Source organism: Cyprinus carpio, chromosome A12, assembly GCF_018340385.1.
Source record: "Cyprinus carpio isolate SPL01 chromosome A12, ASM1834038v1, whole genome shotgun sequence".
Taxonomy (NCBI): Eukaryota; Metazoa; Chordata; class Actinopteri; order Cypriniformes; family Cyprinidae; genus Cyprinus; species Cyprinus carpio.
This window is the reverse complement of record NC_056583.1, coordinates 17162003-17187708: the sequence shown is the minus strand read 5'-3', so window position 1 is coordinate 17187708 and position 25706 is coordinate 17162003. Positions and strand designations below refer to the sequence as shown.

The 25706-nt window shown below is 36.9% G+C and overlaps 3 protein-coding genes across 5 annotated transcripts; 1 reads left to right on the top strand and 2 right to left on the bottom strand.

Annotated features, from left to right (window-relative positions):
* Positions 1–10: 10 nt before the first annotated feature.
* Positions 11–14799, bottom strand: LOC109094704 (E3 ubiquitin ligase RNF157). Of its 3 annotated transcripts, XM_019108423.2 has the most exons (20): positions 14264–14799; positions 12898–13016; positions 11912–12000; positions 10545–10691; positions 10264–10381; positions 10062–10128; positions 9915–9958; positions 9504–9551; positions 9277–9348; positions 8898–9057; positions 8538–8650; positions 7373–7608; positions 7061–7169; positions 6566–6674; positions 6287–6468; positions 5397–5462; positions 5262–5310; positions 4398–4517; positions 2916–2950; positions 2282–2418 (listed from the first exon to the last, which is right to left on the bottom strand). In XM_019108423.2, the coding sequence occupies exons 1-19, from the start codon at positions 14349–14351 to the stop codon at positions 2916–2918; spliced, it is 1971 nt and encodes a 656-aa protein (XP_018963968.1). In that variant the 5' UTR covers positions 14352–14799; the 3' UTR covers positions 2282–2418. The 3 variants fall into 3 exon arrangements, 2 of the variants coding, with proteins under 2 accessions (XP_042623849.1, XP_018963968.1); XM_042767915.1 differs by lacking the exon at positions 2916–2950 and having other exon boundaries at positions 11–2418; positions 14264–14798; XR_002018624.2 differs by lacking the exons at positions 2282–2418; positions 2916–2950 and having other exon boundaries at positions 4425–4517; positions 6292–6468; positions 14264–14798.
* A 1867-nt stretch (positions 14800–16666) lies between these two features.
* On the top strand, positions 16667–20479 carry LOC122134038 (serine/arginine-rich splicing factor 2-like). Its single transcript, XM_042767913.1, is given in 3 exon segments — positions 16667–17178; positions 17985–18032; positions 18034–20479. Coding segments are annotated over 3 exon segments (660 nt in total). The 5' UTR covers positions 16667–16822; the 3' UTR covers positions 18290–20479.
* habp2 (hyaluronan binding protein 2) lies at positions 19801–25144 on the bottom strand. Its single transcript, XM_042767914.1, has 13 exons — positions 24971–25144; positions 24836–24869; positions 24639–24737; positions 24427–24537; positions 24222–24338; positions 23919–24035; positions 23451–23604; positions 23278–23372; positions 22922–23153; positions 22555–22697; positions 21734–21868; positions 21497–21642; positions 19801–21331 (listed from the first exon to the last, which is right to left on the bottom strand). The coding sequence occupies exons 1-13, from the start codon at positions 25070–25072 to the stop codon at positions 21170–21172; spliced, it is 1647 nt and encodes a 548-aa protein (XP_042623848.1). The 5' UTR covers positions 25073–25144; the 3' UTR covers positions 19801–21169.
* Between the last annotated feature and the right edge of the window lie 562 nt (positions 25145–25706).

Genomic DNA, 25706 nt, shown 5'->3' with positions numbered 1-25706 from the left:
CAAACAAATCTTGTTTTTAAGAAAAAGTTTATTGTGTTTTTGACATTTTGTAATCTTCATTCTACAAAAGTGAATTGATGCAGCCCATTCCTCACATAGGTTTAACTAAGAGTCAGTCCTCCTGGTGCAGAAAGAGGACAGAACAAAAGCAATACAGATAACAAAACTGGTGAAAACCCCTTGAATTTGTCCATGCTCTAGGCATTTTTCTCTCTGCAGGTAAATGTGACATTCTGCTGTAAAACATTCAATGCATGGCTAAGTTTATCTGTAAAGCCTGCAGTCAACAACGTGCTATTATGCGGCTGTATTGCTTGTCTTGTGACTCAGTACCTGTTGCTTACATAGTGTGCAAGCTCAGTGTGGAAGGGCTACACATATAGTGCAAATGTAAAGGTGGAGGATGTCTATTTTCTGACTGCAACTACCATGCGCTTACCACATGCACCGCATATCTGCTCTCAAGGGAAAATCTACTAGTGCATGTGTAATGTATACAATCCCATTTGGAGAAATTTCACACCATTCATATACTACAGTAAACAACACATTGAACAGACTATTACAACAATAACAAGAGCTAAGCTAACATAAAAAAAATAAACATTTTCCACACAAAGGAAAAGCTCTGTTGGTTCTCAAAGTACAACAGACATTTTAAGAGAGTTATTATCACTATTTGATTGTACTGTGAATCCTTTTTTCATTCAGATAGTCCAGACAAGTGCTAATGAATCAAAAAACATAAGGGATGATCATAATGGGATAGCTCAACCAAAAATATAAAATTATTTTAATTTACTCACCTTCATATCATCGTTCCAAACCTGTATGACCTTTTTACTTCTGTAGAACACAATGAAAGTCAATGGGGTCATTTTGGGAAAATTCATTTTTGGTTGAACTATCCCTTTTAGGGATTGAAAAGAGAACACACAGATCAGTAGAAGATTTTCGTAAAGTAAAATAGCCACTAACGTACTATTGGTAAAAACAAAGTGCAAGTTTAAACACTATGAATTCGGTTTGGCAGAACTGTTGAGAAACTGAAAGTTGCTGATTGTTTTTCAAGTTAGTGGCACAATTTTTAAAGTCTTTCCTTCATTTTCAATGTATAATGACTGCTGGAGCTAAGTAAACACTTTCAGTTAAGGATCCCTATAGGAAAGTGCAACACTTTTCAAAAGGAATACATAACAAAAATTACTTTTAAGAGTTTAAGAACTTGTATACCAAAATGCCTGGCATAGCGATCCACATCGGTCCAACAATACACTTCTGAAGAGCTACTTCAGCTTTGCTTCAAGTCTTGGGTACAAATTGACTAACTGTAACATATGCTAAATTGTACCTTAGACATGAAATAAATTAACAATTTTTTTAATCAACACACAAAAAGTAGCTTTATGACATTTAACATACCATCAACAGTAGCAATCTGAGTTACGACCACAGGTGGACGTCACAGGCAAGTTTTCCCAGACATTTCCATTTCCTATGAAAATGTTTGATAATGCTTGGTAGTAAGCAGTTCAGTAGCATCTCCGTGGCCAGACGCGTAATGCTAGTTAGGCAGCTCAGTAGCTTTGTGTCTTTGTAACATGCAGGGCTGTACGTAGAGCTCAAAGTGAGCTGCAGCAAACTGACCAGGGCAGAACATGAGCAAAAATGTGTTATTGCTCTAAAGTTAATATCGTGAAGAGCTGATTGTTCTAATGTCAGTTCTGAAAATTCATCTCACTCTTTTCCATCGCATTCTTTATATCATTGTATCTTGGGTATTGTGGGCAGATTTACAATAGTACAAGTTGATCTGCTGATCTGATGTTGATTGAGATCAGCAGGATTTGATTATTAACTTCAAAAAGCATAGTTGCACAGCCTTGACATGAAGTTTGACTGCTCTCTAAGAGATAAACACTGAAATGCTGCTTGGATCAGAGGTTAGAGTCTTCATCATGGCCTTGTTTTCTAGCCTTTCAGCAGGAGAGCTTACTTGAGTCATCTCTTCATTTGTACGCATGAGGAGGTGGAGCGTTGGCGTAAACGTGGTGCTTTACACAAGTGCCAACACTAAAAGAGCGCTTAAAAACATGACATCTATCACAATGGAGAAGAGAAACCACACAGTCAGTTCTCCCTGGTTTGCATTTAGGATTTGATCCATGAGTAATTGGTGTGGGCACAAGTTTGGGTGGAGGTGGCATGAAGAAAGAGGCAGATATTCCTCTCAGGATTTGAGTAGATATGACTGGGTGGACTGAGGATTTCACACAGCTAGGGGTCCATGATGACATTTGTTCTTTGGGTTTGCCGCCTCATTGGTGACCCCTTGCTGCTCCAGGTTGATGTTGCTGGTGGACGCATGGTGAGTCAAAGGATCCCGTCCAGGATGATAGACGTCGAAGTATAACAGACCTGACAGGATGGATGAGTCCATGTGAGAAGGCATAAAGAAGAGAAAGTAAGAAGGTATGACCATTGGGTAAAATAAAGATGGAAATGTGGAAACGTGATTAAGAAAAAAAATGAAATAAAGAAGAAACTAAAAGAATATCTTGCTGGACCCTTTCCCCCAAATTGGACCATGTATTGGAGATCAATGTTAAAACAACTTTCTTCAGGAACAGAATGTTTTTGCTTCAAACTTTTTGTTTGTCGGTTGGCCAAAATGTCCATCATGCAAATCAATACACTTTTATCCATTGTTCTCCAAGATTTCTGTGAACTGAAATATCCCGCATTGAATATTCACCATGCATCCTAAGTAAATGATGAAAAGGCTCTTTTAATCCACAGAGGTCAAAAGGCAGATCCATAATGAATCCCACTGATGATAACAGTGAATGGCAAAAGACTAAAACGCCTTTGTGAATCCATGACCTCTGTGCATTGTCTTTTAACTTGCTCCGTACCTATTCCTCAATGTGAACAGGACACGAGTCCTCATCTGTCCATTCCACAGACATCCAGGAAGATAGAGAGAAAGAGAGATGGGAAATGATGGAAGGAAAAACAGAGACAGAAAAGAGAGAGAACACAGCACATTTACAGCACATCAAGAGAATCAACCAACCATCCACAGAAAATGAAAGAGAGGAGAAGCTTGGTGCTTAGAGATAATGAGAGAAGATGATAGGGGCCTTCTGAAGCAAAAAACTGCACTTTCACTGGAAACTTTTATCTTTAATGTCTGGGATGTTCAATTCTGAAGTGCCAATTCAAATAAGTGATTTTCATTTTCACCCTAAAAGCAAGACTTGAAGGGGCATTTTACTTATAGTGACCGCAAACAGTATATGGAAACTTAAGTAGCACTTAAAAATGTATGAATGTCATTACATAAAATATCAAACCACATGGCATACTTTTCAAGCAAAACATTTCACAAAAATTCAGGGTTTCTAAACTGACTTTCAAGGACTCCCCCCAAGGGGCCACAAACAATCAGTGAAAAGTAGTCTAAAGCATGTAAAAATATAAGTAAATGTATATTATGTTATATAATATACATATTATAATATATTTTATTATATTATAAATACGTTTAAATGTTTAAAGTTTAAATTTACTGAATTTGACCGTTCATTTGCAAAACATGAGATTAATCACAATTGTTTTATTCTATTGAAAAATAAAACGAAATAAAAAAGTAAATATTTAGCAAACAGCATTTTACACACGTTGATAATATTATTTACAATACAAATGGGTCCATATACACAGAATTTTTTACATTTTATAAAGGGGGTCCCTTGAAAGCGGATCATCATATCTAAGGTCTGTGATATCAAAAAACGCTAATCTAAATTTTGACACTTTTAAGTGTAGCTTATGTGTCCAAATACTTTTTGGGCCGATAGTATATTTTGGACTGTGTAGTAATGATGATGAATAGAAATATGATGATGATGATGACGAATCATATTTTACTATCATGTGAAAAGCTTAAATTTTTGTCCTTCCAGAGAGAATGCTTTCTCTGGATGACAGTAACCAAGAGTTGGAGATTAACAGAATATGCTGGCAAAAGAGGGAAGATGAGCTGAAAAATGAAGGGATGAACGTAGAAATGAAGGGAGATGCAAAGCTACTTTGAGCTGGCAGACACTGAACATGAACTTAGCTATTAGTATGACCCAGAGAGAAAGAAACAAGTCATACATGATATTAACTCACACATACACATGAACACACACAAAAGAGTAGGGTTAAAGGGCATAGCCGCTGTACCAATTAATGCTACACAAAAATTACAGCAAGGTAAAAGGTCGTGCATGAGCAGTGAAAGCCAATAGTGTTTTAGAGCCAGTTGCTGTTTTAAATGGGACACCTTGAAACCGCCTCACCTAATCCCTTACAATCAGAAAGTCCATGTTCGAGAGGTTGCCACTCACCAGCGAATCGGCCGTCAGGAGGCTGCTCATTGTCCAGGCCTGTCATACAGTGGGTGTCAGACTGCCCCTGATTGTTATTGTCAAACTCTGGACAAGGCACCTCACTCCTCCTGCGCCCACCTGCAAGCGAGGTCAGAGGTCAAACAAGAGCAGCCGAGGCAGGGCAGAGCAGCCGAGTGGAGCGCAGCAGTGAGGGGTCAGAGCGATGGGGTGCAGGATGCTACTCGGCAGCCATTTAGTGATGACTGCGGTTGATGGATGCATACATACTCAGGTGAGAGCGAGCGGATGCAATCGCCATGTGCATGAAAATACAACTGATAAAAACTTTGACATTCATTTCTTCACATTAGTAAGCATACAATACATTAAATAAGAAACAGATGAAAAATGGTCTATGCAAAATGGCAATTAGTTACAATAAAAAAAGAAAACAAAAGCAAAACTGCAATCCCGTATACAGCTTTTTCATCAAGCTATTTGTTTAATTAACAATTAGTTGCTCAAAAAATTGTATAGCATTACATAGCATTGTATAGTGCACAATTGTTATAAAAAATAAAATAAATAATAAAATAATAAGTAGAAAGCTGGATACTCATTAAAACTCTATATAATGCCAAATATGCTTGTATATGGGCTGATTAAATAAAACATGAAAATCAAACTACATTCGCAATGTGAAATTTATATTTGTAGTGAGCAACCTTTGGCTCACCTGCAAACACAAGTTATTCATCAAGTAGTGTGTAGGCAGATTTAGAAGCTCTTGTAGATGAAGTACCACCTACATTGCGGTGTTTTCTCTTTAATCTAGTGTACAGTGTCGTGATAAGTACTGCCAATAGCTAAGGTTACAATTACCATGTTCTTTGGTGGGAGATGCACAGTCTTCCTCAGTCACATCATTTCCCTAAGACAGAAATCACAGAGCTGAGCAAATAATAAATAAAAAAGAAATAGCTGGGTTTAAGATGTTTGGCTGTTTGAATGTTTCACCTCTGAATCCTGTTCTTCAAGAATGGCAGCCACAAAGTTATGCCCTTTTGCCTCATTGGGGATTTCCTGTGGACACATGTAAATATGGTCTCTATAAATATGTGTAAATATGAACACAATATATCATTTGCACGAACAGCTCTTGGCATAAATTTATAAATGTTTGTGCAATGGTGACAGTAGAAAGTTTTGGTTACAGTGTTCTGATAATTTTCGACCAATTATTGTTGACCAATCATTTTTCTTTTTTTAATTATTATTTATATTTAAAAAAAAAAACATTTAATAGAGATTGCATTTACAAAGAGCAATTTCCAGCCAATGAAACAGGCAAGGCAAATATATTTATAAAGCACATTTTGTACAAAATGTTTTACATAATGCGGATTTTTAAATCATAAAATAAACATAAAATATGAATAAGAAATAGTTTGAAGTTCAGCATAACTATTATGTCTTTATTGTGTTTTTTTTTTCCTGATTGTGACATTTATTTTTTTTTAAACTAATTTCAAAATTGAAATACACATGCTCAACCAACTGTAGGTTCAACAACAACAACAACAAAAAAAACTCTAGAAAAGACTGAAACATTCACTCAGCAAACATAAACTGAACCTCCTCTACAATTGGTTGAGCACCTGCTTTTCAATTGTGAAAATAGTAAAAAAAAAAAAAAAAAAAAAAAGGTCACAATCAGAAAAAAGTCCACAATAAAGGCAAAATAACAACTCTAGAAAAGACTGCAACACTCACTCTACAAACATAAATGTAACTTTATTTTTTTATTCCTGTTTTCAGGTGGTAAAAACTATAATATCAACATAAACTAAAGCATAACAAGCAAAAGTAATGAATTGTCCTGCTTCTAGGCCTTCTAACTGCCTTACCTCACCCTCATGCTGGAAAGGTGCTCGACTCTCTGCTGGGGTCTCTGCGGACTCCTCTCCCTCAGCACCAGCCATGTAGGATCCAGACATTGAAGAGAGTGTGTCGGTGCTAATCTGAGAGTGCTGACTATGAGAAGACGCCATTGACATCACAGACTGGGCCAGGCTGCTGCTTACTGGGTCTAAACAGCACAGGAAGTGAACAGGAAGACAAACAAATGTAAATGAGTGAGCTCTGGTGTGTGTTTCAGTGAGTTAGATTTAGCTGTAATGCTGTACCCTCTGGGGAGGTGATTGTGGAGGAGAGAGGGGTCCCGTTGCAAGAGGACTGGTCTATGGCCCCGGAGGATGACAGAGTGATGTTGTCACTTTCAGGAGTCACTCCAGACTGGACATTGTATAATATATACACAAATGAAATATTATTACAATTCTGTGCATTCATATTAAGAAGAAACTTTTTTGAACATCAAATCAGCATATTAGATTGATTTCTAAAGACTAAATGAAGAGTAAATGCTGCTGAAAATTAAGCTTTGCTATCACAGGAATAAATGACATTTTAAAATATATTAAAATTGAAAATGTTTATTTTAAATTGTAATAATATTTTATAGTATTAGCGTTTTATTGTATTTTTGGTTTTAAAAATATTCAAAAACTCTTACTTACCCCTAAAATTTTGAATGGAAAAATTATGACAAATGCAAATATATGAAAAGTGCATAAAATAATATGTATAAAAAAAATGTATAAATACTGTAATGCATATACCTCTTGCTGTTCTACATGCAGCTTTCTTCTGCACGTTTGCACTTCAGACTCACTGCATGACTTCTCGTCCTCCTCCTCAGGCAGCACTGAAGAACTCTGGGAGAGGGATCTAGAGAGTTCCCAGAATACACGATTAGCAACGACTCGTTTATCTGCCTGCTTCCTAAGCCCATAATTTAACCTTTAAAAAAAGCTGTAAATTGACAGAAAAGTTTTTTAATAACACCCAGGAAATGTTCTGTAGACATTACTGTAATTACAGTAATACTGAAAATACTACACCATTCAATCCTTCAGTTAGGGTTCACTCACTTAGAGCCACTCTTCTTGTGTTTTACATTCTGACTGGAGTTGACAGAGTGTTCTAGTGGAGAGAGGGAGCGCGTGGGCGTGTGGTGGCTATCACTGCCATATGTGGGCACAGATCCAGAAACATGGCCCCTTGTGAGGCCCTGAAGTGGAGGAGCAGATGGCGACGGGTTCAGGGGCCCATTCAAGGCCTCCAACAGGGACACAGCTTCATAGCCGGGTGGGATGTGCTCTGATGCCTGTAGTAAACATACATGTGGCTGTGAACAACAGTACAGTTTAGAAGCATTACAACATTTTCACTTTTAGTATGAATAGATGGTGAGTACAGATCATTTGTATGTTTTTCATTAAATTGTGCACCTAACTTAACTTAGTGTCCGAATACTTAAACCATTAACCCTAATGTATCATGTTTAATATGCAAAGTCCACCTAAATTATCAACATGATCAAAACTTTGCTGATAAACTTAAGTTTATCATTTAAACCGAATCATGTTGTGTGAATATCAAACATGATACATCAGGCTTTTGAGGAACGTTTATTTGTATATCTCTCAATCATCACTGTATGGCATTACATTATGTTTTGCCCCCCCCCCCCCCCCCCAATAAAAAGAACTACAGAGCTTTGATCATAAAAATTTTAATATTATTTAAATATCATGTTACTAAGACATATTATTGAGGGATATAGAGGGGCAACTGATATTTATTTGCATTTTAAGTAACTAGTCTTCTGTTATAAAGATGTCACTGATTTACATTACAGCCATTACTGTCATCTCACTGTAAATTGCATATTTTTGCTCAGTTTGTGCCTCTTAATACGTGTTTTTTTTTCTCCTCAAGTATGATATCATTTTTAAGGTTCAACAAAACAGTTTAATTTTTTTAAAAATCAGATTTTCTGACTATTATTTCATATGTCAGGCTTTACAGGGTTAAAGTTAATGCTCCTAACAAAGTTGTATGTATTCATCTTACATTTGGCTCTAGGAAAGTATTTATATTGGACCCCTGATGAGCTATTTTCATTTTTTGACATTGACATTTGGGTCTCAGAAAAGCTTCTTTAAATGTATGAATACGTTTTATTTAGCTTTAAATATATTTATTCTGAATAAAGTTTTGTATGAGCATTTTGAAACAAACATAGTGTGTTACCGAGTGCTCCTCTGAATCTGACGTCTGTGAGGTGATAACAGGGTTGAATCCAGTAGGTGTGAGTGGGCTCAGTTTTTTCCTCATCGCTCGAATTTGAAGGAGGGCACGAAACGCTATAGGAATTAATTAAAGGATAAATTTTAAATGAGTCAAATATTTTATCTGTGTCAAAACCAAAAACAGCATCAACTACTGTCTGTATGTCCAATGTTTTATTCAATGAAATACCCATTACAACTTTCATGTATGATACACTATAAACACAAATATAGTCTAGGTTTAGAATTAAATTTTCATAAATATAATAATCTCAATCATAGAGTCCTGTTGAATTAGTTCAGTACAGGGGTTGGTGCTTACGCAGTCGACAGATGGGGCAACAGTTGGCCTGGTAACGCAGTGTGTCTGCGCAGGCATTGCACAGGCACAGGTGTCTGCAGGGCAGGATAAGTGTGTCCCGCACGTCCGATAAACACACCACACATTCAGCGCTGTTGTCACTAATCTCATCTTCAGCCACCTGTAAATGTGAGCGTGTCATTTTTTATAATTTGATTCTAATTAGTGAATGAAAGCTTAAAAATAACAGATGTTATTGATATGGAGAGAGTAGTAACAACTATATCACAGGGAAGAATAAAGCTGATTAAACAATTGACTATATTAATCATTTTGGTAATTTAAATCATTCTACTGTCCTTGAATCTGATTGTTTTTGTGAATGAAGATGATGACTTACCTTTGATTCTTGACTATTGTATTTGTTCTCTATACCGTAGATCTCCTGCAGAAGGTAACTGACACCATCCACCTAAGATAAAATCAAGCTATGCTTAAGAGGTTTATTGAAAATTTGCCACAATCAAAGATTTTTATATTACAAAAGCCATTTAATATGAGTCGACCATCTTGTAAGCTGTAAGATAGCTATAAGTTTTTTTACATAAATAATAAGAGGGCCCTTACCACTTGTTTCTGTTTCAGAGGTTTTACACAGTAACTTCCATCCATGTGCTAGGAGAAAAACATAGCAGCATTATATAATCACTAATTGTCACAAGTAAATGTATTTTTGCTAGACAAACTAAACTGGTTTTAATTATGCCAATAATATTATTTAATATGACTGAATCAATCTGATTACATTAGCAACAAAGATCATTTTAGTGTTAGATCAGGTAGAAATAGTACTACCTCACTTTTTTATAAAAATACAATTTCACAATATAGCTCACAATTTTACTGTTTTTGAAATTTTAGAGATTTCTTCCAAAAAACATTTTTTAAAAATCTTACCAACCCTGACCTTTTGAACGTTTACATTCAAAACATTTCTTTTTTTTTTTTTTTTTTTTTTTTTTTACACAAAAATCATACCTTTTCAAAGGTTGCAAGAAGAACATGGGAGTGTCCCAAGTGTTCTGCACAACAACAAAAACATGGATCAATATATTTATATATATATATTTTTTCATACATATTTCTACATATATATTATAATATATCCTATTACATTAAACTCACCATCTCCCTCATCCACTACTGCTTGTATAACCATGGGGTAGATGTCTTTATCCATGTCAAACAAAAGCTGTGTAACAATAAACCACATTAGCAGATTTAACCAAAGTGCTCTAAGGACATGCATTCACTCTGGCCTATTTTAACCTGCATAACCTGATAAAAACACATAGACACAAAAGGTCACAGCTAGCAGATGTGTTACCTCCTCATCTGCCCACTCTGATAAGTTGACGTAATGAGAGGGCAGACAGAACTGTTGGCAGACGCCGCGTTTGAAATGCACCGTCTCTGACTGCAGAGAGCTGTCCTGCGGCAAGTATCTATCAACAACACACAATGAACAGAGCAATATAACCCAACCTTTGATGTCATTTCCCAACTTGCTGCTCTCTGATCAATTGGTAAAGGCTGAGTTTGAAGTGTTTTATTAATAAATAATCACACAAAGAATACTCAAAGTGTGTGCTTAAGTGCTTAACTTACATTGGCACACCATTGTGAAACTCTTCAATTGCTTGGTAGTATACAGTGATGGCAACTTGTGTGTCGGCATCAAAGGTAAACTCAATATTATAGCAGCTGTGGCTTTTCCCAACTTCCTGTCCAGGCAGCTTCATGTCTTCACTACATCTGCAGTCAAAATTACAAACTTAAAACTCAAAAAAATGTTAATACACAGAACGATAAATAATATTTAATAAATGTATAATACGTTTTGTTCACAAGTGACTATAAAAAGAGTATAAAAACAAATATCTGAATATTTCTAAAAATATAACATTTTTGTGGCTTTCGGCCTATGTCTTTTAGCTTTTGAATCTCAATGCTACTGCACACCTAAAAAAAATGATTTAAAAATTAACCTTTAATTGAAATATGCATTTAAAGTTAACTTTTTTTCTCATCTGGAAAAACTGATGGCTCCCCTGTTGAAAAAAACTGCATATGCAGTTTAGGTATGTTTTGAAGCATGGCAGCTGGTTTAAGCTGGTTTACGTTGGTCCTTAGTTGGTCATGAGCTGGTTTTAAGCTGGTTATGAGCTGGTCCTGAGCAGGAGCTAGTTGCTTAGGACCAGCTTAGGACCAGCATATGGCCAGCTTAAACCAGCTCATAACCATCTTATAACCAGCTCAGGAACATCTTAAAACCAGCTCAACCCAGCTGCCATGCTTCAAAACATACCTAACCAGCATATGCTTTATATATGCATATGCATATGCTTTTTTTTTTCAACAGGGTCATCCCACACTACACAGATTTTCATCTAATAAATGCTCTATAAAATTAGATACAAAATACAAGAAGCAACCAACAAGTAAGTTTAAAATTATGGTTCATGGCTGTAAAAGCTAGCTAATAAAAAAGGAACAATTTCTTCAACATGTTCCACCCAAATGTGCTGTTTTAACAAATACATCCATACAGGAACTCATCACATGATTTCTTTAAAGGGATACTCCACCCCAAAATAAAATTTTTGTCATTAATCACTTACCCCCATGTCGTTCTCCATCACCGTATGCTGTGTATGCTCTTCTGTATCATCCGCGCCACAAGGATGCGCTGTTTTATTTTAAATCAAAGCTAAATACTCATAGAAACAGTGTATCCTTGTGGTGCGGATGACACAGAAGACACTGTTATTTACTTGGCAGTCTATGGGACAGTCTCAAACCTCCAGGTTTTCATCCAAAATATCTCAAATTGTGTTCCAAAGACGAACAGAGCTTTTACGGGTTTGGAACGACGTGGGGGTGAGTGATTAATGACAACATTTTCATTTTGGGGTGGAGTATCCCTTTAAGAGCTCTGTCAGGTGCAGTAAAGATATTTGCGAGGAAAATCTCACCTGACAAGTCGCAGAGTGTCTTTACGGATGTTGATGAGACTGCGGAGGGTCTTGACCGGCTCATTAGGAGGGGGAGCATTGTACGGGAACTACAATCACAAGGGTAAGGAGTCAGAGTAAAGTTATCGATTAGCACTTTGTCCTGTTTTATCAGCTCACATATCTGATCACATATGATCTCTTAAAAACCTGAAAAATTATCTGGACACAAAGCCACATTACAATGAAGGTCATGTACACTGATCTCTGAACAAGTTGTTGTGCTGATTCATGCATGTGTGTGTGTTTGCCATGTAAAAGTGCAATGCACAGGCATGCCCATGTGCCAGAGAGGCATCAAGAGTATGTTTGCTTGTGGGTCAACACTGGGTGAGTCTGTCGCCACCCATCCCCCTCCCTGGAGTTCAGATTGAACGTGGATCTCTGTTTTACTTGCGGTAAGCAGTCGCTTAAATCCACAGCATCACTAGCCTGTCTGCTGAGAAACAGGCCTAGCAACCAATGCATACAGTGTAAATAAAAGACCCACCACATACAGAAATACACGTATGATTTCATAAAAGCACACAAACACAGCACACATACAAACATGTACATAAGAACAGCTATACAGTTACATGTGACATTTGGTCATGTATAATCCTGTGAATTATAGAAGCTTCCACCAACATACAGTAATTCACATTAAACTAACCTAAATATCCAGTTAAAGTAACAGTTCTAAGCAGAGCTCATAGTGGAGTCAGGATTAATAATAATATATAAAAATATTTTAAAATCACTGTTGTTAAAATATCTGTGATTAATATGCAATGAAATAAAGTGAGTCATGAGGCATATTGTTGTGGATCATTTCTGGAAATGAGATATCACACAAGGTAAAATCAATGAACAGATCAAAATCAGTGGATTCATGACCTCCTTTAAAAATCAGTCAAAATGGCTGCATCTAATCTATGTTACCAGGAAATGGAAAGCCATCTTACCACTACTGGTCTGTTGCCTAGGAAGTTGAGGTCAGTATTTTCACCAAAGAGGTAGCCTTCAGGATGAGTTGAATCAAACTTCTCTCCTCCCATTATAAAATGGCTAGCAAAATAACTCCCTGCATGACAACGAACAAAACAAATGTTACAGATATTGAACAATTCAAAATGTATTTGTCACAAACACCTATACGTGCACATCTAGTCACATGTAGAGTGTTCCACAGAGTTCATAATTTGAATTCTGCACATTAGCTTGATTGTAAATGTGCTGAACCCAAAAAAGGTTTTATTCAAAATATGCTTTATGGTTACATCATGTGGTAAAAACAACTGAACTGGTTTTAAGTATAAAAAATATTATTTCACTATTTCAACTGAATTACACCAAGTAATTTTAATGTCAGATCAGGTAGAAATAGCACACAATTTAATTTTTAGTGATAAACATACTACTAAATGGTGTAGAGAAAGGATACACAGATGTAAAAACCTCCATTCCTCCAAAGTGATGTTTGGGCTCAAGATAAATGAAAGGTTTGAAATGAAAATGAAGACAGATCTACTGTAGCAGACTGGAGAACCAATAGATTAAAGAAAGACAAGCTCAAGGGCAGACAGAGGGAAGACAAGGGTAGATAGATGAACAAGCTTGAAACTGGAGCAGGAGGTAGCAAGAATCAGGCACAAGTCCCAAGCTGCACATATCTGGTTACTTGTGGTTAACACATTGACATTCATCTACATGTCTTCTCAAATTTCTAAAGATTTATAAAACAATCATTATAAAACTAACGAGATGAGTTCAGCATTTTCTAAAAATACAGGAAAATACTCTTATCTAAGAATTTACATAGTAAATTAAGTTAGCAAAATCCATGTAAACCACATGGTCACAATTAATTCCTATTACACAGAGTGGACACTCTTATTTTAGGTCAGTTTAATGCTGAGTACAAAATCATCCAAGACATTTACTCTAATTAAAGTGTATTTCGGTAGACTGTAGACACAGCACCACTGGAATAATGGGCCCCATATCAATATAAAGGCAGCATATAGGCCTACTGTGCCTTTCAGAGACAGACTTGCTGACCAAGAAACAGTGGGTGGTGGCTCAGGCTCTCTGGAGTTCAAATGTACAGAAGGACCTTCTCAATTTCAATTACAAGAAGAAGCAAGAAAAATACTTAACTGAATTGTACAAGCAAATTTTATTGTACACATTTTTTCCAATAATTATAAAATAGTATACAATCTAAACAAGCATGGATTTATCTATTATTTCTTTAGATAGATTTTTATTAATATAATATAAAAGGAACAAGAACTATATTTTATTATAATAATATAATATAATTCTTACCGGATTTGGGTGGGTATCTGTAAACAGAACTGGATGGTATATCAACCTCCTCCACTCCTGCATTCTGACGGCTTGTCAAAGCTCCCATTTCTAATAGCTGAAATAATTTTAAAATAAATTAAATAACACTGAATGATTGCAATCCTACTACTGCTGCTGCGTCTTCTTAAGTCCGAGCATCTCCTTCTTCACGCAGAAGTCCTTTTTTGCTCTGCGCTTTATTATTTTTGGCCATGCGCAGGATTAGTTGATGCTCTTAATGCCCTGTAAGCTCCGCACAGAGTCCCTCGTTGTTTTGTCTGCAGACACAAGCTGCCTTTGCGTCCTGCAAACTGTAGCCCTGTTATAAGGCTGTCTCTGCCTCAGTGGTCGGCATCCTTGGCTAAGGTGCGAGGCGGGGTGAGGTGCTCTCTATATGACACAGTTTCTCGGTATGTTTATCATCATCATCCCTGTACCCTCTGTTCTCCGAGCGCTTGAGCGATGGGATGCAGATACGTCTCAGTGATGTAGAAACAGAATAAGAGGATAGAACTGCAGTGGGTGTTAACCATTGTCTGTGAATGGGCGGGGCTTAGGGGCCCGGATGTTGTTTCTTATTAATATATAATTATATGCATATATAAAAACACAACGACAAGAGAAATGCTCTTTCATTGTATATATAATGAACCACATTTTATTAAATATAACTGTTTTATGTATATGAAACATTCCTGTAAATAATAATCAAATATCATTAGGCCTATATCACATCCACCCACTTTTTTTCAGTAATTTTCTGTCAGCTGTTAACAGTGTTACTATGGTAAAAACTATTTGTGGCAAATGCACATGTTACCTGTTACCTTTCTTTGCGCTGATGAGGATAAACCAAATCACAGATGTTTGCGTTTAAACGATAAGGATTTTTAAAAATCGTTTTATAGAAATTGCTTTGACGGATTTTAATTTATATATCATGTACCAATCACTCTAATTAATACATTTAAAAAAGTTATATGTTTAAGTCTACAAAGGTGTCCAGAAAAACAAAACCGTACTGAGATTTGAATGGAGCTCAATGGAATATTAAGCTCTCTGAGCCGCCAGGCGCCCCCTGCCGGAAGTATAAATTATGTCTCAGTAGAAAAGCATTTCAGCTAGAAAGATTTGCTGCTCAGTGATCAGTGCTGTGTTACTGTCCTCAGAAGCGCTATTGGCCACCCCTGACGTCAGGCTTAAATCCAGACTTGGGGTTTTTGCGCAGTACAAACACATCCTGCCTCGCCAAACGTGACCTTCCCCGAATTTTCGGATGTGATTCACTGCAGTGCAGTAAGGGAACCTCAACTGGTGTTCATTCAGTGGCCCTTGTGTCACTCAGCTCTGTTTTAATTTAAACTGAAATGTATTATTTTCAATATTATTCGCATTTGCCACTGTATAAAAAACATTTCACAGACAATACAGTAGCAGTTCAGTAGCAGCCTGCATGTGTGCTGCTTCAAGAGAGCAACTCTGCTGTTTCATTTTCTTTGGTTTCTTCATTTTGTTTTATTATCATTATCAATTAATCATTTATTTATTATTTGATCATTTATATCAGTTGTCAATTAATCATTTGTGTCATTATATTTTATATGTTTCTTTTTATTTTACTTGAGGCCCTGTTCTGTGTTCTTGAAATGCTTGCTATTGTTCGTTTAATCTTATGACTGTGGGGTTTCATGGAATATGTTTCTGTGTTCACAAAGAGACAAACGGAAATATCACAGTTTGAAGGCTCTGTAGGATGTCATTTGGAAGCAGTTTGATATAACAACACATGCTGGCCAGACTGAACATTGAAACATATGCAACTAATATACAATAAGCTCGACTCATTTGTTATTATCATCATCATAATCTTTCAATCTTATAGATGCCATAGACCCGCAAATATAATTTAAAATCCAAAATTTAAAAGGCATAGTCTCTTCGATGAAGACTCAATTTTTACTGTGAAAAATTAATATTATAAATGTCTAAAATATTATTTATGTTACATCATTATAGTAGGCTACCGTATGGTTTATTATTTATTTAGGCCTACTCATTTATTTACTTATCTATTTTATTTTTTATTTTATTATTCATTTTTACGTTTTTTTATACACAGTTTCCCCCTAAACTTTTCCATGGATATATAAAACTATATATAGTTTCTTTCATTGGACTGCTTACTTAAATTTGGATTCTATTTCGAAAATTTGGGTTGAATGAGCATGACGACGTCAAATAAATGATCTTGTTTGTTACAATATTTTTCAAGCAAACTGGTGCTGAAGGAGATTGTGAGCTCAGGTAACCTGTAGTGTCGTTTAGACACCAGAAGTGGCAGTATTTTCTCTCCTTGCAAAGAAAATAAAAGCCACCTCCACCGACCACGAACATCCGGTTACCGCCATTTTAGAGCGTGATCTGCTCTCGGTGTGCTTCTTTGGACGCTCCCGAATGGTTCGATATTTTTCCTGAAAATCTCGCAAGTAGCTCTTTTAATTTTCGCACAACATACTGCAGCAGGGTTTGTGATTCGAGATGAGTTACGGCAGACCTCCGCCCGACGTCGAGGGCATGACATCTTTAAAAGTCGACAATCTGACGTACCGCACGTCCCCTGAAACGCTGCGGCGGGTTTTCGAGAAGTACGGCCGAGTCGGGGACGTCTATATCCCGAGAGACCGGTACACAAAAGAGAGCCGCGGGTTCGCCTTTGTCCGTTTTCATGATAAGCGGGACGCGGAGGATGCAATGGACGCCATGGACGGCGCGCTGCTGGACGGCCGCGAACTGCGCGTGCAAATGGCGCGATACGGGCGCCCGCCAGATTCACATTACAGCCGCCGCGGAGGCCCGCCGAGGAGATACGGGGGACATGGACGGAGAAGCCGAAGGTAAGGCCCACATACGCAATCTCTTTTAATATTTTCATTTTAAACTACTTCAATTTAACGTTACCGTTCAAAGTTCACATCTGAGGCCCGTAAATTTGAGGCCCTCAGGCCTCAAGGTAGCAAAACCACACGTGCTAAAATCATTGTTTTGCTTTTAAACGCGACGTTTTATCGCCGTAAACAACTTAATTCATTGAGTTTGTTTTAAACAGTTTCCCGTTTTAGTATCATTCCGTCGTATCTGTGGCGCAAGTTAGTTACAAAATCGCTCAACGTTGTGAACGAACCAAAATAACGTTAGCAGTTCGTGATCGAATGAATCTTTTGAGTCGATTCTTTTGAATGGACTGTAACGTTTGAGTTTGAAAACCAGCCCCATTCCTAGCGGTTTTATTACGACATTCTATTTAATATAATAATAATAATAATAATAATAATAATAAAAATATTTAGAGGCCATGTGATAACCTAACATTTAAATTGGTATGTTTTTTTTTTAACCTAATTATTTGAAAGAACCGGTTCTTGGAAATTAATCCAACTTGCCATCATTGTGCTACGAGTTTTTGTGGTTTGAATGCGATAACGTGTGGTAATTATACTTGAATAACTGGTTTTGGTTGAAAACGATAAACCTTAAATGTGCATGCAAACAGACGCGTTTTTGTGTATGTTCACATTTAAACGTGTATAAACTACTCACCTTTTAAAGACTGTTTGGTGTTTTGTAATGCTGTAACAACGTGCTGCTTGTTTCTCTGCTCAAACAATCCTCATACTAATTTGTGCATGTAATTCGTTTTTAGCCGTAGTCCTCGGCGCAGGAGGCACAGCAGGTCTCGATCCAGGAGCAGAACGTTCCCGCAGCAGGTCCCGCTACAGCCGATCCAGGTCCTACTCCCGTTCCCGATCTAGGTCCCGTTCCCGCTCCAAAACCCGCACACCACGCAGAAGCAAGTCCAAATCGGCTTCCAGGTCCCGTTCAAGGTCTAAGTCCAAGTCTCGCTCCAGGAGCCATACTCCCAGATCAAACAAAGGATCCAAATCACGGTCCAGATCGAGAAGCAGACCCAAATCTCCAGAGGATACTGGAGCCACTGCTGAATCCTGAGCTGAAACATAGGTGAGCCTAATGCTTTGTATGAAGATACATTCCAAATTTTCTTGCAACTGGGGTAAATTTATAGTCATCCAAGAATTGTAAGGACAAGTGCATCTTTTGTTTTATATATACATTTAATACTAACAGGGATATAGTTAATATCCCTGTTAGTCATTAACTTTTGATTTAATTAAAATTGATTAAAGCAGACCAACTAATGACCCCATTATAACTCAAGCCCAAAGTGATGTAAAGTGAATACTTGCGTGGCTCACTGATCACTTAATGGCTGCTTAATTTTATATTTAATGTTTTCCCCCTCTACTTTCCTCTTCCACCAAGTCCTTCAAGACATCTGCAGATATAGTAGATGCATTATCGTAAAGGAGGTTTCAGGTATTACCCAAGTTTAGTTTGGGGCTGTTATTCACAGCATTTGTCTGGTTTCTCCATTTCTGCATGACTTAAGGGTTTATTTTTAATTCACATCCTAAACCTCACAATGGATGTTTGATTTGGAGCTGTCGTGGGTATGATACCGTAAGTATGTTTGTTTTGAAACGTGTACCAGCCAAAATCCATTGATTTCATCTAAATGTGGAATTCTTTCCTCCAAGCTGCTGATTCCTGTTTGCAAAAGGAGTTTGGGGCAGTTTGAGAGCAGTTAGTGTGTGATCCGACCATTGGCTGCCTGCTGCTGATTGGCGGTTGCTATGGAGCAGGTCGGTCTCATTGAGTGTTGAGGTGGTGTTGAGGTACGTCTTCAGGACAATGGACTGAGACCTTTTCATCATCCTTGTCACAAACTCATGTCTATCGTGGCATAGGCAAAAGCGGGACGGATATGGGGTGTGTTCTCAGAGCTAGTTTAAGCTGTCAGGCTGCTGGGTGTCTGATTTTAAACAGGCCTGTAATTTGTTCTAACTGCCAATAAATTATACCTCAGCTTGCTGACACTTAAAGTGGCTATGAGAAATCAATTTCACCCCCAGGTTTGTTGGTTCTCTACCCATGAGGTTTCTTGCAGAACAAACATCAGGTACATGAGGTTTCTTGCAGAACAAAAATGAGGTCCATAGATTAATTTTAAATATGCAAGTTACTCGTTATGTATGGAAAGTGCCTGTTTGTTCTGTATAACTGAGGACCAGTTATCGAGCGTTGCGTAGTATGCAATGCCTCGTTTTATGACGATTACTGTAGAACTCCCTCTGCTTTGCTGTTTGAAACTAACTAACTTCTTCTTTTCTTCTAGATGATGTCAGCTGGTTGAATCTTCGAGGATCGCACCGAACAGATGTCCATCTGAGGATACTCAAATTATCCATATATCAGACCGAAAGGTTATTGTAATTTGGTCTAAATCTTTTAAATGACTAGTTTTTCTTTGTTGCCCGCAGTTGTTTTTGTCTCATACATTTGAATTTCATGTGATATTAAATGATCTTTATGCCTAAATTGGGCTACTAGGTGAAATCACTTCTCTTCATTTTTGGTAGTTTGTTTTTTGTTTTTGAAACTCCCAGACTAAAGTAAGTTCATTTTAATCAGTTTTTTTGTTCTTAATAAACACTTATTAATGGACAATTTTGGATGATGTGAATATTTCTTTGACCTTAAAGGACTGGGTAGAGACTGAAATTTGGCCACTAAAAAAAACCTTCATATGTAAAACCGTGACATCATAAAGCTTGCTAACTGAGCAGGTGCTGTTATGGTTTAAATGGAAAATTTCACACCATGATTCTAATATTCTCTCTTGTGTATTTTCTATGCACTAGGCGCAGTTGCGTAGCAGTTGAGTTTTGCTGGTTAGCTGTTAAGGTGGCGTGTTGCGGTGCAGAGTGCTTGGCTGTTTCCAGTATTCTCCTGATTGCTCCTGTGTAACGCCTTGATTTGATTTTCTTTAAATTTTGGCTGCAGCATTTATTCTTTTTGCAGAAAGATCCTGTGCAAGTCCTTTTGTGAAAACCTATTATAAGGCCGATATCTGAGCTTATTTCACATCTCCGGAAGAGTTCTATCATTTGTGACATGCTCACTTGGTCATAATTTCCATGTGAATAAAGGTTTTCTTTCTCAGAGCATGGCCGATTTGATGTATACCGAATTGTTTTTTTCAGTGTCTCTTATGTTTGGTGTTATGAAGCAAATTAAACCTTCATTAATCGGAAATAAATTGTGTGTTGATACAAAGTATTGGTATGGTGTGGCGTCATTCATGGATTCACACTCAATGGCTTTTGGTGAGACTTTAAAATCGGAAGTTTTATTCTAAAAGTAAATGAGTCAAGACTTCCTAAACATTTTTATTTTAATATCTGTACAAACACTGATTTATTAACAACTTAATGACTTTGAAAATGTTACACAAGTCTTAAAACAAAAGGCACAATAAATCAGTAATGAGCTAATAAGGTCAGTATGAAGTTAATTTCACCCTATGTTTTTCCTAAATGCATACAGATCATACTGTTAAGAGTTTATCTATGCATATTTATTTTTTTAATCAAAGGTATGGGTCTGCTGGTTAAAAAGGCTTCAATCATTATGTCTGCATATAAACTGCCCCAGCAATTATACCAAAATCCAATGCATAACTGATGCATAGAACCAACCCCCCATACTACAATTTTTTTGGCAGTCCATTACACTCAGACAGGGAAAAGAAAAGTCACTACTTTCATTTGATTTTGACCTTAATATGAACATGAATCACAAAAGTGACATTATTAAAGGGCTAATCCCCCAAAAAACTATTTTTAATTGGTCTGCTGCCTAATGATATATACACACATATTGAATTTTGTTTTTATCAGGTAAAACCTCTTTCAGCTTTTAGGTTATGATATTAACTATCATTGAACTCAAACCTTTTGAGTAGCCATCCTAAACTGCACGCATCTTTTCATTGATCCAGTCAATGAACTTGGTGACACGGGCGTAGATACCGGGCCTGTTCTTCTTACCACAGCTGTCACCCCAACTAACCACACCATAGATGTAATGTGTCTCATCCTTCTGACAAACCAGGGGTCCACCAGAGTCACCCTATAAAAAGTAAAAAAATATATATATATATTTATATATATATTTTAAAAAATTGCATACTGCACCATCAATTTGCACAATCATTTTAAATAATAGTTTGTGTTTGATGTAAATTAATAGAAATTTCACTGAAAGACAAAAAACTCATTTGAGACTGGAACACACCTGACAAGAGTCAGTCTTTCCCTGCATATATCCAGCACACATCATAGAATCATCCAGTCTGTTCCCGTAGACATTACGAGACTTGCAACGCTTCTGAGAGATTAAGAGAACTTTGGCATCCAGCAGCTGAGGAGAGACGGCATGCTCTGGAAGAAAGAGTAATAGACAGATATTCTCAGAGGCAGGTGTTGCTATGGTGAATGTCTACAGTGAAAAAATTGAATATGGAAACCACACCTTTCTCAGTGGCTCCATAGCCTGATATGGTGCAAATTGTTCCATCAGGGAATGAATCGGTGGGAAGACATGCTGCCCTAACGGACCTGGTCTCATTGGCGCACCGTCCATTTATTGCCTTCAATTTCAGCAGGGCTGGCATAGATGAGAAACAAGCACTGTGAGTTGGACATAAGTTGTCACATAACTGGTTTAAAAAAAGATGTTAATACTACTGTAGGCTGTTCACAATGCGATCACTATTACTTAAATTTTTAATAATACACACACCACAAGAAGGATAATGACAGAGTTATAATTCTAATCACTTACAGGTTTTCTTTTTCTTTTTCTTTAAGCTGATGAACGATAAAAAACACTGACAGCCAGAATCCATCCACAGCATGACATAACTGCAGCACACACTTATGATAAACTGAAAATTATTGTGTGTTGGTGTGGACACTAGTTATAGTTATCACTCTTAATCCTGAATGTTTTTTGTTTTGTTTTGTTTTGTTTTGTTTTTATCAAAATGTTATAACGTGCTATTGTGTTCATCCAATCAAGGATATTGAGATCACAAATAATAAAATTAAAATGGGATTTACCAATGTAAATCCTAAAATCTCAAAACTTAAATTATTTCCTAAGTGAAGTTGGTTAGTTTTCTTTTACCCTAACAGCTAGAATGATGGATGGAATGATAGAATGCTAGGATGGATGGATTATAGAATGATTGATATGGCAAGTTAGAATGACAGAATGGTAGACAGACTAAAATAAAACAAGACAGACAGACAGATAGATAGATATGTTCACTTAAATACTGAATCACTGACCTATATCATTATACAGGGCTTCAGCAGTCTCTGTATAGTTCTCATGAACAATGATTTTCTCCACCTCAAGAAACTGTTTTGCAGGATCATCTTTCTCCAGGTTCACACCACCCATCTCCACCCTTACCTCCTCGTTCTCATCACTGCCATGATCATGCAAACCATGCAAACATAGTTTATCAAACTGATATTTGTTGCATATGAATTTTCAAAAGCAAAATACTGTAAAAAGCAAGTACAAAATCATCAATAATATTCAATATAATTTAATGGAATTTGTAACTTAAAGATAACATAAAATAAAAGTAAGAGTTTTCTGATTGAACATTACATAGACCTAATGCAACACCACCATCCCCTAACTCACATGCAGTGGGCAGCAGTCAGGACCCAGCAGGAGTCAATAAGGGTTCCTCCACAGTTGTGGCTGAATGATCCTTTAGAGCCCTTGGGACGGACCTGAAATGAGACCTGCCAGGGATGGGCTGCAGGCAGAGACTTCTTCCCACCAAATATCCTTGGGGCTATCATACTAGCCTGAGTCTTTCCACAGTCAGAAAAGTGCAGTTTTGCAGGGGCTGTGGAGGGTTTTACTGGTTCTGTGAGAGTTTGGTAAATGAGTATATGGTGCAGTTAACACAGACTGCTAGAGCAGGCTGAATAACATATGTTTCTGTTTTTGCATTTATATAAGAGAGAAAAAAGTAGAAGGAAAATGTGTGCCTGGTTCAGAGCATGGCTTGGCATTACAGTAGTCCCACCGGAGATTCCCCTTGTCATTCAAAAAGCACCAGGGCTCCCGGTCTCCATCCGGATTCTTAATTGACAAAGATAATTCTTAAGGCAACATGTTATACCACAAATCATTGTGAGATTTACTAAAACCAAATTCTAACCTGCAGTAATTGTGGGCTCCAATGGTTTCATTCCCTTCAAACTCCTTGAAGGGAATACGATAGTAGTTCCATGGTAAACATTCAATTTCTTCCACTGTCTGACTGACAAAACCTATGTATGATTCCCCATTTCCCTCATAACAATCATTTGGACCTGAATACAAAATGACATAGCATGAGTTTTCGACATAATTACATCTGTTAGTGCAATTGTCACTAAAAACATCAAAACTTTGCCAATAATGGAAGACTAATATATGAAAAATATGTCTTATGAGCAGTTATGTTGTTTGGCAACACTGAAGTTTGCCGTTTACATGAAATCTGTCCCGACAAACACGGTTTGGAAAATCGTTATGTGATGTACAGGCACGTTATTTAAATAGGCCATTTGGGAAAAAGTTAGTGTAGCTTCAAAATACCATTTGGTTTGGCATAAAATTAATGAAAAAAAAAAAAGTTTATTACCAACTTGGCAGAACCTCCCACTGTAATTTTCAGGACATTTGCATGTGAAACTGGCTCTGGTACGGCCTTTAACACACTTTCCTCCATTCAGGCATGGACTCGGGTCACAAGCAGAGGCTAATATTGCAAACATAAGTATAAAAGCAATTAAAAAGACAAACTTAGAAAATAAGTAGTAATTCACTATAAAACTTTTTTAATGAACTCATTCATAATAATCACTAAACTTGCATCTTTACTACTGAAAGAAACACTTTGAAAGTTATTTGCTTTATTTCAGATATGGGAGACAGGGACGCTCACCTTTCTTGCACGTAGGGGCCATGTAGGGGGGGCGGCATTTGCATTCATAAAATGGGGCTTCTTGAATTCTGACACAGTCACCATAACCGCAATTCACTTTTTTACAAACATTCCTCTCTAGAAGATCCCAACATGAAAACTCAAGAACGATACACACTCATACTGATTAATAATTATTTTTAGGTATCGCTTATTAAGATCTCACCATCCTGGCACTTTTTGCCAATGTAAGGCTCTTTACAGATGCATTTGAAGCCGCCACTCTCTAGGACCTCGCATACTCCATTGTTCTGGCATGGGTTTGGGTCACACACTTCTACAGAAGTATTGAACATGATCAGCGTACATATGTTTGTGAGCGCCAACTGAACCCCTTTAATACATTTGCACTGTCTGTTTAAGTACTTAAGTTCTTGCCTGGTTCATCAAAGAAGGAAAAAATCCAATCAATGCTTTCATTAATTTCAGCTGAGGATATTTCCTCTGTGGTGTCATTAACAGTGTAGTCATATATTTCTGTCAAGGGGGCAAGAGAGTTATAATAATGACGTGCATGTGCTAATAAACTTGTAAACACATAAACAGACACCAACCAAAATGTTAAGACTTCTCACCATCAAATAAAGTTAAAATGTCATCCAAAAGACCCTGAAACATTTGACACATTTTCATTCAAATCGCAGCGTAATATCACTCAATTAAACATATATGTTGAAGCTATTTCGAAGCAGTTTCACATGTATACATACCGGTGCAGCTTGGACTGGCAAAGTGAGCCCAGAAAGACCCATCAGAAGCAGAATCACTGGTAACATGATTTCAGGAGTAAAAGATGCATAATCAAACACCATAAAAGTCCCTTGCCTATATTGTGGGCAGTAAATATGTTGACATGTATGTGGATGACTGGACTCATTTCTCTGCTTACTATCTAGCAATCATTACCTAGCAGCATTGATTTTCTGTGTTCTGGCCAGTGAGCCACACTAGATATGCATTAAAACAATATTGTGGTTCAGCTTAATTTTAATGTGAACTGTTGCCAGTGTGTGTGTGTGTGTGTGTGTGTGTGTGTGTGTGTATATATATATATATATATATATAAAATGAATGAATAAATTATGAATGGTATTAATATCAATAAATATTTACCATTTCGTTTTTACCCATGGCTTTATAATGTGAATTCCGCAATCTTGGCATTCAAGAAAAAAAACAAAGAAAGAAAAAAGAAGAAAAATAAACATCTCAATGATTTTGTGTGCAGTATTTGTACATTGATCCACAGTGTTATTGAAGAATCACAGATTTTAGGTCAGTTACCCAGCAGTGTTTACTCTTGAATAAGGTTGACGTAAAATGTCTTTGCTACTGTTTTAGAAAACAACTGACAGCAGTGAAAAAATGATTTCATCTTACATATATTTCAGTTTCGTTTAATGGAAATGATTGTTAATACAACAATAAAAATAGATTTTGTACTTT